At 35.0% G+C, this 12562-nt stretch overlaps 1 protein-coding gene across 1 annotated transcript in view; it reads right to left on the bottom strand.

The window, feature by feature from the left end:
- Positions 1-469, bottom strand: part of bsf (bicoid stability factor) — a 203564-nt gene extending 203095 nt beyond the window's left edge. The window contains exon 1 of the mRNA XM_069848172.1: positions 238-469. Within this exon, the coding sequence (XP_069704273.1) occupies positions 238-380 (143 nt within the window). The 5' untranslated portion in view covers positions 381-469. The remainder of the gene's footprint in view (positions 1-237) is intronic.
- Between the last annotated feature and the right edge of the window lie 12093 nt (positions 470-12562).

Here is a 12562-nt window from a genome sequence, read left to right as displayed (position 1 = left end):
ATTTTTCCACTTCTTTCGACGAAAAAACCTTCAATGTCGCGTTTTTTAGGCAATCGTACAATTCTTTAATATTTAATGTTACACACAGAATGTAAAGAAATTGTCATAACAAAAGATTCCAAAATAAATTTAAGGCCTACACATGCTTCAATAGCATTAGAAGGCATGTCTGAGAATTTTTTTTCTTTTTTTATCGAAAATAAGAACCTAACCTTACAGCGCACGGAGTTTACTTACCTCGTTAACCCATTATTTAGACATTGACTTTTTTGAATGAATATAGTATCTATTTCTCCTCTACTAGAGTTAAATACTATATTTCGTGCAAGCCCTGCAAAATACCGAACAAATTTCGATGATCGCAAAATTGACGCCATCATTTAAAATATTCTCAAAAATAACATCGAACCAACACCACCAAACACTGTGTGATCTGTAGCAACACTGGCAACGTGCGATGCGAACGCAGGGTCGCCAACAAGATTCATAAAAATCCGCTATGAGACCGTGCAGAAACCGCTAAATTGCTATATTGTCAATGTAAGATTCTAACTCGTTGGTAAGATTAGATTATTTTGCCACTGTGAGGGATACAAATACCCTCTATATCCCTACATCAGCAATACAAATTTCATAAATTTTATCTGCTAAACTAAAACTGGAAAACGGCTACATTGGCAACCCTGATGCAAAGCAACTGCAACCATTGTCGCCAACATTCGAACAGCAGAAAACCACACCGCACTTGAAATTCCAACAAAATGAATATAGCCACTGCCATCGTGATCTAGACCAGGCCATAATGCAGGATGTGTGACGTCACTAGATGAGTCGGACCTTTCTATTTGAGTATACGGAGCTGAGTGAAATATATTACTTTAATGCGTGTCGGCGCTCAATTTTATTTAGTGTAATGTGTGTATAAGACCCCTTCACACTTCTTATTGCATAATATGTTGAAGAAATAATTACAAAACTGTGTTATTTTAATGTGAACGGAGTTTTACATGGTAACATAACCTGGTTGCATCAACATTTTAAGTTTGGAATGAAATCTGTTGTGAGATTTAATAAAGATGAATTATTTATATTGTGATTTTAATTTAGCACGTCTACCTTCCTTACTTGTAGGTACAAAATTTACCACAGTCCCTCCTATGAAATTAGTGTATGTACAGTTGTGTGTTAATCTGGTAGGTTAGATAAATACAATTCATTACAACCCAGTATATTAGGGAACAAATAAATAATACAATTAAATTTTTATTCAATGTAATATGTGCATAAGTTCCATTTATGTGTTGCATAATGTGGCAGGAATAATAAATAAAACTGTGTTATTTTTATGTGAAGAGAATTTACCATGTTAACATAACCTACCTGCGTCAACATTTTAGGCTTAAGTTGAGAACGAAAACGGTTTTGAGATTTAATAAAGAAGAATATAATTTTAGGATAAACTTCAGAACACGGTTACCGTCCTTACTTATAGGTAGAAAATTCACCACAGTCCCTCATATGAAATGTACATACGTTATATTACTTAGTAGCGCTGAGGTATAGTTCCGGTAATTTCTGAACTGAAAACAGTTGAATTTATTTTTTGTGGAGATGCATTTGATCCTATAAGCAAGGCATATTAAAATCCTGAACGAACTGAACTAATTTGTATATGCAAGATGTATGAATACGAAGGGAACTACCTCAGCGCTAGTTTAGCCCTAGTAACATATTAAACTAATCAGACTGGAGTACCGTCTGAAACGAATAAATACAATTGAAGTGTAGACAAATTGCATTTATAAGTTATACGTAGCGTTATGCTTAATTATAATGCATAATTGCGAATATGGAAATAAGGAAAGTGCTGATATAATAAACATAACCTATAACTTCAACACATTAAAATATGCTTGCGATGCAACTGAAAATTGTTGAAACGTGCATAAATGAATGTGCAAGAATTTCGTAATGAAGCATGAGTGCTTTATTTCAACTAATTACAATTCTAGATACTGTAACAGTAATGAAAACTATAGGGTATAATTTTTCGTAATATACTATATATATCTCATTTTGGTTCAAATTGTGTATATTATCAAACGTCGTATTATTTACTCGTATAATGTAGGTTATTCACAACTAAAAAGGGCGCAATAATTTAAATTTAATAAGACAAATACGGTAAACTAACAATAATGGATTAGACAAGAGTAACATCGGTAACGCTGCACTTAGGCCTAATCACAACTTACTTTACATGGCAGTCAATGTTTCACTTTCACGTATATATTATTACACATACTTAGCCTACTGTTTATAAGACCAAAATTTCACTTAACCACATAAGGGCGCAATATTTAATCGAAATAAATGCAGGTATTACACATACGAACTTTGCCTGCAACAACGTAATTTTCACACCAAAAATAATATTATACCTTAAATTGCAAGTAAATTGTGTCTCAAGTGTCTCACAATCACTGTTTAAAATTTTACTGACGCAATTACACTGCATTTCAGAGAAATATATGTTATTCTTCATGCACTGCAACTAATTCATATGGTTGAAAGACCGCCTTTCGCGATCAGCTGTTAAGCGAGTCACGTGGTCTGCCTTACGGCCTGTATTAGATCACGATGGCAGTGATATAGCACAGTCTACTATATACAGTCGCGAAGCAGTAAAGCAGTAAAAATGCAAACATGGGTAGTTGTCCACCACTAGGATCGCTACTATCGCATCATCGCAGATCTCTCCCCTAGCAGACGACAAAATATGTTACACTTTCGTTGTATTCTTTTGGAGAATTAACACCTTCCTTCCATTATTGAAATATTAAATGCATAAAGTTAATTTATTATTTTAATGAAGTATATTAAATTCCACCATAAACTCGCAGATACCTGCAAGAAATAAGTTAATATAATTTTTGTTTGTGCAAAACGAACTGAAATTTACTATAATAGCTTCACTCATTCAAGATTATAGCGATAATTAACTATGAAACCAATAAATATTAATTTGCATTTCCTTTTACAACAATAATAATGGAAATATGAATTAATGGAGTAACTTACGTGTACCGGTACTTGTAGTGTAGGCTTACGTAGTTAACAAAGTGGGATGAGGTTAAGCAATAATAATCACACCAGAATTGGAAATAAAACGTGATCAATAAATTTTATTGTAACAGACGTTTTCTACGTCTCTAGTAAAGCAACAAATAAAAATAACAACAAAATTAACAGCTATAATTAAAAACACGTTCTTTGAAAAAAAAAAAAGTAGGCCTAAGCAATAATAATCCCACCAGAATTGAAAATAAAACGTGATCAATAAATTTCATTAAAACAGACTTAATTTTTCTACGTCTTTAGTAAAATAACACATAAAAATAATGACAAAATTAATAGCTACAATTAAAAATATATCCTCTGAAAAAAAAAGTAGACCTAACCTTTATTTCTCTGGAAATTTAGCAGCCCAGGTGACAGAACTTGAGGGGTACTAGGACGTGAAAATCGGCCAAAAATGTCATTTTTTGTTTTCATTGGTTTCGAATTCTTGAATAAATTCTCTATCCAAATATATATATATATATATATATATATATATATTTTGTAGGGGTTTCTGGGTTTAAAGGCCCTAAAATAGGGAATTTAAAAATGGCGTCGTAGTTGCACGCCCCTTTTTTTAAATGCCCAATTCAACTTATTAAATATGTTATAATTTCAGGGCTATTTATTGGAATATTTTGACCGGGTAAATTTCTTTGCTGTTGTTGGTGCTTTTGGATTCTCTGAAACTGCAAAGAGCATAACACAGCCCAGTGGAAAGCACTCCTGTTTTGTTTTGAATAACCTCGTGTAAATTTGGTTGCAAAAAGAATCTTTGTGGTGTTATTTGCATCAGTTTTATTCAGCATTATTAGTGTGTGTGTGTGTGTGTGTGTGTGTGTGTGTGTGTGTGTGCGTAGTAAAAATGGGCAGATTAAAGAAGTTTGGCAAAAGAAAACCAGTGTTTAATGGTAATGTAAGTAAAAGCAAACATAATATAAGTGAACATAACCTGTCAGAGCCTAGCTGCAGTAGAGAAGTGCATTCAGCTTCTGCAAGAAAATTGTCTCACATAAAACCAGAGTGTAATGACAACTTTTATTTTAGTGATGAGAGATATTCAAAGGGTTTTATCATTGTGGACATTCAATTATTATCTAATTTGGTGAAGAAAACTGTACAGTGTAAGTATTGTAGTGGCGTCGACTGTGTTGAACTTACAGAAAATAAAAATACTAGGCGAGGGCTTGCAACTAAACTGTCTGTTGTTTGTAATAAGTGTAAAGAATCTGCTTCAAGTATGACATCCAATAAGGTAGGGAAAACAAAATGTTATGAAGTAAATTTAAGATTTGTATATGGAATGAGAAGTATTGGCAGAGGCAGGAAGCAAGCACAAACTCTGTGTGGTATAATGGATCTCCCACCACCAACTGCCAGATTTAATTTCTGCACTTCCCAACTGTTGAAATGTCTGGAAGAAGTAGAAAAAAAATCTATGACAAATGCTATAGAAGAAGCAGTGGCTCTAAATGAAAACAGTAGGGACATAACTGCTGCTTTCGATGGGTCCTGGCAGAAGCGAGGCCACACTTCCCTCAGTGGTGTCATCACTGCAACTTCACTAGACAATGGGAAAGTAATTGATGTCGAATGTTTGACAAAATTCTGCCATAATTGTAAATCAGACCAGCCTGGACATGTTTGCATGAAAAATTATGATGGCTTCAGTGGTGGGATGGAGAGCGATGGAGTAGTAAAAATTTTTCAGAGGTCTGAGAATTTATATCAGGTCACGTATGTGAATTACTTAGGAGATGGGGACTCAAAGGGATATAAGAAAGTTGAAGAATTAAATGTTTATGGGAATGTGGAAGTAAGTAAGCTGGAGTGCTGTGGACATGTGCAAAAGAGAATGGGAACAAGACTAAGAAAATTATGTAAAGACATGAAAGGTAAAAAATGTTCTGATGGTAAACCGCTAACAGGGAGAGGGCGGCTAACAGATAGTGCAATAGATCAGTTGCAAACCTATTATGGACTGGCCATAAGGAGGAATGCTGGAAAAGATGTAGAAAAAATTAGAAGAGCAGTGTGGGCAATATACTTCCACAAGTATAGCACAGATGAGGACCCATATCACACGTTATGTCCTCCAGGTACAGATGAAGACTGCTGGTGTGGGTACAATAAATGCTTCAGTCACTGGAAATAAGTATTCCCATCAGAATTCACTGCCTCCAGCTGTGATGGATGAAATAAAACCCATCTTTAGGGACCTCAGCAACCTGGAGCTATTGAAAAAATGCTTACATGGGAATACACAAAACCCTAATGAAAGCTTTAATCATTGTATATGGGAGCGCATCCCAAAAACAGTTTTTGTGGGTTTAAAAACCTTAAAACTGGGTGTATTACTGTTGTCACGCCAGGAGAAGGCGGCTGAAGTACGTAGACGGGGCGGAGGGGAAACAGTCGCGCATGCGCACCGCGCTGTTCACTGCAATATTCCTGTTTCACAAACATCTACTGCACGTGTCTATGAATCTTTGCGACTTTGTGATAATAATAGTGGGGTTTTTATTCTAGTGTTTTATTAGTTTCAACAAGACAATTGTTTTCAGTATACCATAATTCCTTTATTGATTTAGTTATCCTTTGCTTTTCGTGTTAATAGTGTTGATAATAATATAGTTAATAGAATTTATGTTATTGTATACTGTTATTTAGGTTTATAGCAGTTTTTTGTTTATTGTAAATATGTCGACAAAGAGGAAACAAGGATTGACAATCTATAGCGAAGAAAGGAATATTATTAGAAGTGCAAAATAATTCTGTGATGAAGAAAAAGAACAACAGTGCCTTTGCATTCCTCTTACGAAACCTACAGCAAAGGTAGAAAAGTACTCTAATCTATCCACAAGAACAATACAGCGTATAAGGAATGAAATGAAAGACTGCACAGAAGAAAGTGCGTTGTCGACACCTGAGGGAGAAAAAAAAATGTAAACGTCCAGACTACCGAAACGCAAATGTAGATGACTTCGACGGGAAATTGACAAAAAAGATATAATTGAGAATTTTTATTTGAAAAATAAAGAGGGCCACCGGCGTAGCTCAGGAGGTAGCGCGTTTGCCTGCTGATCTGCAGTTGTGCTCGGGAGTGAGTTCGATTCCCGTTTGCGCTGACTACCTGGTTGGGTTTTTTCCGAGGTTTTGCCAAGCGGAAGGCGAATGTCAGGTAATCTATGGCGAATCCTTGGTTTCATTTAGCCAAATACCATCTCGCCATCATCAATTCAATCGACACTGAAGAAGCTAGTAGTTATTACATTGTCGCTAGATAACAAGTAAAAAAATAGTACCAAGCTGCAACAAACGTCTACCCTTTTACAAGAGAAAATTGATTTGAAATGAAAGACAACATTAAGACGAATACTGAAGAAAAAGGATTACAGGTGGAAGAAGTGTGCAGCAAAAAAAAATGAGGAAAACACTGTAAATTAGAATACGTGAAGATATCTACAGCAAATAAGAAAGCTTAGGAAAGTGGAAAAACCGATTTTGTATCTGGACGAAATGCGGATAGATAGGCCTACCAATTTAACGTTTCCCAAGTTCTGGCACGATAAAAATGTTACGGGAGTTTTGACTACCGTAAATGTGTCCAGAACACTCGTTGTTGTTCATCAGGATGGGGGCGGTGGGGCTAATGGCTTTGTTGAGAGATTCGAATTAATATACACGGCTGGAACATAAACAGACGATTATCATGGACAGATCATAATCCAGAATTTTTTAAAAATGTGATAATGATAGTCATAGCGACAGCACCGAAGATGCGGAATCTTTTATGTCTGACTCCGTTCCCGTGTAGCCAAGTAAGTGGACGAAGTTTTCAGGTCAGAGTGTAGCGTGAAGTTCCCCCGTCCCGCCTATCTACTCCCCGCGCCAACTCGTAGCGCGAAGACAGTAGATGCAGTCATCTGTTTTAATGATGGTTGTGTAAGTAGACTAAATGTGTTGGAGAGTTTGGACATTGAAGTGGGCTCAAATACAAAAACTGCACTTTACACCATTGACAAGAAGCGCTTCGAATACGGTGAAAAGTTTGCTTTGCAAATGACTAAAGAGGCCAGAACATGAAAGAGGAATGCCAAAAGGAGGAGAGAGGACCAAGAAACACAGGACCAGGATGAGTATGGGGCTGGAATGTTCTAGATTGGTGAGTGAAGTACAAAATACACGTTTTCAGTTTTTTGCATTTTCCCGTAACCTTGATTTTTCAAAACTTATGTACACTTATCTCATAAACTAATGAAGATAGAGTCATAAAATTTTTGTGTTAGGTACATATTAATTAACTCTTTAAAATGAATGGAGTGGTTTTCTTTTAAACTTCATCATTGAATTTTTAAAAATTCAAATCTAAGGAAAATTTTGGAAAAAAATTATGTTAATAATTTTTTTTAATTCTTTACACATGTGATGTTTAGTCAAGAAAGTAGTGCATTCATTTTGTCATTTGATATGTTCTTATTGTACCACAAAAAAAATTAGAGAGGTCTGACTAAAATTCTATGAGATATGTGTACCTAACTGATGAACCATGCATAAGAATTTATTTTCTAATTACCTTATTTGGGGACATCCTATAAATATTCTATTGGAGATAAGTGATTTAATTTTTCATGAAGAGATAATATAAACATTGCTTAATGCATGGTATCAATTTCATAAACCTGTGACATAGGAATGCTTCAGTAGAGCCTATATGTTATTTGCTAGTTCAAGAGCTAAAATAGGCACTCGTCACGTCCCAGTACCCTTAACCGGTATCTAATGTCCTTACGGTTAGACTGAAACATTTCATTGTGAAATTTAAGGATATAATGTATTCTTACAGTCGCAAAGAACTTCAAAATTAAGAGTTTTGTTTCTGCACAGCATTCTTGTGGAAACCCAGGAACCTTTCTGAATCTTTCGGAAATCGGAAAAAGGATAACTCTGGTCTCTTTCTTTTACTGTTGCTACAATTTATAGCACTACAAACATCTCCTCCTTGTCCATATTATTATTCAAATTATTGTATTTTAGCCATTAACATTTTCGGAGAAACTGCACTTAAGCCCGGTTCAGACGGTGCGTGTTTCTGTGATGGATTCCAAGGTGGCTGCGCGGATGGGTCGCCTGCGTGGTCACTCACCGTTAATAATGCGCTCTGGTGGCTCCGTGGATGGCTAGCTTGCTGGATTTCAAGGACAGGTTCCTTGCTATTTTTCCTGCGTGCTTCTGTGCTGGTTCAGTGTGACCAAAATAGTTGTTCTCCAACTAAATCTTTTTTTTTTTAATGTATTTCTTAGTTTCTAAGGATAGAATAATCAAATATAGAACTTTAGTTGTTTTAAACTTCTTGTTTAATTGCTTTGTTGCAACATTTACTATTGTTAATGCAGAATTTTAGTTGTTTTCCACTTATGGTTAGTTTCTTTTATCATGAGTGTTATCTAGACTGTTCTGGGACTTTGGGAGCGAGAAAGCAACAGAGTGGATCAACTTCGGGAAGGTTGCAGAAACTACTGTTTTAAGGGGAGATGATGGAATTTTTGATGAAAAATTATTCAATTTTATATAAAAAAAAATGCTTTAAAATACTCTGTGATATGTGTGGATCGCCATTTTTAAACTTCCTGCATTGTGGATTTTTAAATCACTCGCCCACTTCTATTGTTGTTTCCGAGAAATTAAATTGTCAAAAAATTGTTTTTTTTTTTCTTTAAAATGCCCTTTGATATGTGTGGAATACATTGCATAACATTCTGTAGGTATTTGTGCCCTTATCGGATGTTGAGACGTCATTTTTAAACTTCCTGCGCTATGGATTTTTAAATCACACGCCCGCTTTTATTGGTTTCCAGCAACTTCATTTTTTTGTTTTGCTACATTGCCAGACAAAATGAATATAATTTCTGAACTATTAAAGATACATGCATGATATTTAGAACACACATTCTTTAGACTATTAGGAAACTTTTCTCTGTAACAGAATTTTGTTAATTGATTTCATTTTAAAAATACGTGCGTTTGTTTTCAAGAAAGGAAATCAGAAAATTGTTATTAAATTTTAATTGTTTATTTTACCAACGTAGGGACTAATATCAAAATTCTGAGAAAGTTTGTAGAACATACTTTTGCAAATACATTGCAAAAACTGTTTGAATCTATCTTTAAAAACGGTTTAGATATACCGGTTTTAGTAGAATCCTTCATTGGGTATATATATATATTTTTTTTTTTCAAATTTGGGCCCCCAAATATTTTTTTTATTTTTCAAAATATTTTTATTTGGTTGAGTTACCACAGCTATGAGCTCTCTACATATAAAAAATGAATAATTTACACCAAATATGAAAAAAGTTTTGAAAAATACCACCCTCTCCCCTTAAGAGAGCAAGGCGAAAATTTTGATTATGAATGTCTACGGTTGGACCAAAGATCAAGTCAGAACTTTAATTGAGGCGTACAGAGAAGAAACATGTTTATATCACAGTCTACTATATACAGTCGCGAAGCTTGAGGTGTTTTTTTTTGCAAATCTCGTGATACAGCGCTCCAAGCGGTTAGCAACTAGAAACAATAGACTGTCCATGGTCAACTTTGGACTGTGTCGTATTTCTATCGAGTGCTAGCTCGTTGCGTATTTCACATTGATGCTTGTGAAATGTTCGTTATTGGTTATAATGAAAATGTTAATGGCTAAAATATAATAATTGGAATAATAAAATGGGACAAGGAGGAGACGTTTGTAGTGCTATAAATTGTAGCAACAGTAAGAGAAAGAGGCCAGAGTTATCATTTTTCCGGTTTACGAAATATTCAGAAAGGTTCCTGGGTTTCCACACGAATGCTGTGCAGAAAGAAAACTGTTAATTTGAAGTTCTTTGTGACTGTTAGAATACATTATATCCTTAAATTTCACAATGAAATGTTTCAGTCTAACCGAAAGGACATTAGATACTGGTTAAAGTTCTGTCACTTAGGCTGCTAAATTTCCAGAGAAATAAAGGTTAGGACTACTTTTTTTTCAGAGGATATATTTTTAATTGTAGCTATTAATTTTGTTATTATTTTTATGTGTTATTTTACTAAAGACGTAGAAAAATTAAGTCTGTTTTAATGAAATTTATTGATCACGTTTTATTTTCAATTCTGGTGGGATTATTATTGCTTAGGCCTACTTTTTTTTTCAAAGGATATGTTTTTAATTATAGCAGTTAATTTTGTTGTTATTTTTATTTGTTACTTTACTAGAGACGCAGAAATAAAATTTATTGATCACGTTTTATTTCCAATTCTGGTGTGATTATTATTGCTTAACCTCATCCCACTTTGTTAACTACGTAAGCCTACACTACAAGTACCGGTACACGTAAGTTACTCCATTAATTCATATTTCCATTATTATTGTTGTAAAGGGAAATGCAAATTAATATTTATTGGTTTCATAGTTAATTATCGCTATAATCTTGAATGAGTGAAGCTATTATAGTAAATTTCAGTTCGTTTTGCACAAACAAAAATTATATTAACTTATTTCTTGCAGGTATCTTCGAGTTTATGGTGGAATTTAATATACTTCATTAAAACAATAAATTAACTTTATGCATTTAATATTTCAATAATGGAAGGAAGGTGTTAATTTTTCCAAAAGAATACGGCAACGAAAATGTAACATCTTTTGTCGGCTGCAAGGAGAGAGATCTGCGATGATGAGGCGATAGTAGTGATCCTAGTGGTGGGCAACTACCCATGTTTGCATTTTTACTACATATTGAGCTTCGCGACTGTATATAGTAGACTGTGTTTAAATGCTTTACAAACAGCAGACATCTTGGCCCGTATTTCTACGCAGTAACCATTTTCGGCTCCACATTCTACTCTTTTTAATTTGATCAGTCTCTTCAGCGTTCAAAGCTAGCAAAACAGCAAAGGCTGCTAAACGTCTTCTTCATACAGCTTCCATATTTGATGTTTTACAAATCGTACAGCGACAGCATCTCCAACTTCCAAACTGGGATCCAGCCAAAGAGTTTGTAATACTTCAAACTCTTTGGATCCAGCATGCAAGGCAGCTCGCACCGTGTGAACGTAAACCATCACCGCAGCCACCACGGAACCCAGCACCGTAGCCACCACGGCACCCAGCCTGCTAGCCACCTTGGAATCCATCACAGAAACACGCACCGTCTGAACCAACGAGTTAGAAAGAGTAGACTATAGAGTGGTCATGTTGTCCTGTACAGCGCTCTTTGCGGTGCCACCGCGAAACACGGCAGATCTGAGCTAAGCGCCCACCTTTGTAAAAATTCGTCTGCTTACAATGTTGTATAACGGAGGTAAGAAGCACAAAAAAACGAAGAAAAAACATGCTTGTTGTGTGTGCTGCATATAACTGCAATGTCAAAAGGAAAAAGACAACTGATATATCATATTTCATGTAAATTTTATGAAGTTAAGTCCATAGTTTTGTTAATTAGCAGCATTTTTTTCATGCATAAATGTGTAACAACGCCCGGCATAAACAAAATAAATGGTTCACTGGTAATGTACTTAAACTAAATACGGATAAAATCAATACAATTCCGTTTCAGACCCAGTGAAAAACAAATAGCAATACAATATTCAAACTGTATTTCGACACCGGCATCCTTTATTACTGCTCCTTCTGTCCTTACTGCTTATACAAGAAGACGATGAGCTGTAGCTTATAAGAAGTAGGCCTATTTCGAAGACAAACGATTAATGAAATAAATGGTTCACTAGTAATAAAGTTAAACTAAATACGGATAAAACCGCTACAATTCCGTTTCAAACCTAGTAATAGCAATCAAATATTAAAATTGTATTTCGACACTCGCATCCAAAATAACGCAAAACTCTGGGGTAGGTCGTATTGTTGTTAGTATTTTGACTGGAAGGACATGAAAGAACATAATTGAGCACCCACGTGCAATAATGGGGTAAGTATGAATATATATTTTCGTAACTACTTACCGCATTATAGTACGTGGGTGCTCAATTATACACTAATAATAATCAGTGGTGCCACAGCCCTTGAAAGGCTCGGACAGACCAGCCGGCTGTTGGCTTCACGTTCACACTTCGATAATAATTATACTTTACTGTAACAAAAAAACTGAAAGCGAGTTTTGTCATGTTTCACCCACGTTACAAGCTTGGAGGTAAAGGTTGTTTACTACAGATAGGGCCTACTTTCATTCTATATCTTATGGTACAGTAAATAGTTTTGCAACGTGTAGAGACTGGGAAAACAATTTAATAAAATCATCCGAATCATACTCGTTCATTTTATAGGCAATCTTGCAGGTCGCATTTAAAAGAACCTAGGAATATTAACTAGCTTGTTTGCCATAACAATATTACTGTTGAGATCATCACAGGTCACTGAAACAACAGTTAGTTTGATACTTTGCAAGCGACT

The sequence above is a fragment of the Periplaneta americana genome, chromosome 15, assembly GCF_040183065.1.
Source record: "Periplaneta americana isolate PAMFEO1 chromosome 15, P.americana_PAMFEO1_priV1, whole genome shotgun sequence".
In the NCBI taxonomy this organism is placed as follows: Eukaryota; Metazoa; Arthropoda; class Insecta; order Blattodea; family Blattidae; genus Periplaneta; species Periplaneta americana.
Note: the sequence above shows the minus strand (reverse complement) of the source record. Positions and strands in the feature narration are given on the sequence as shown.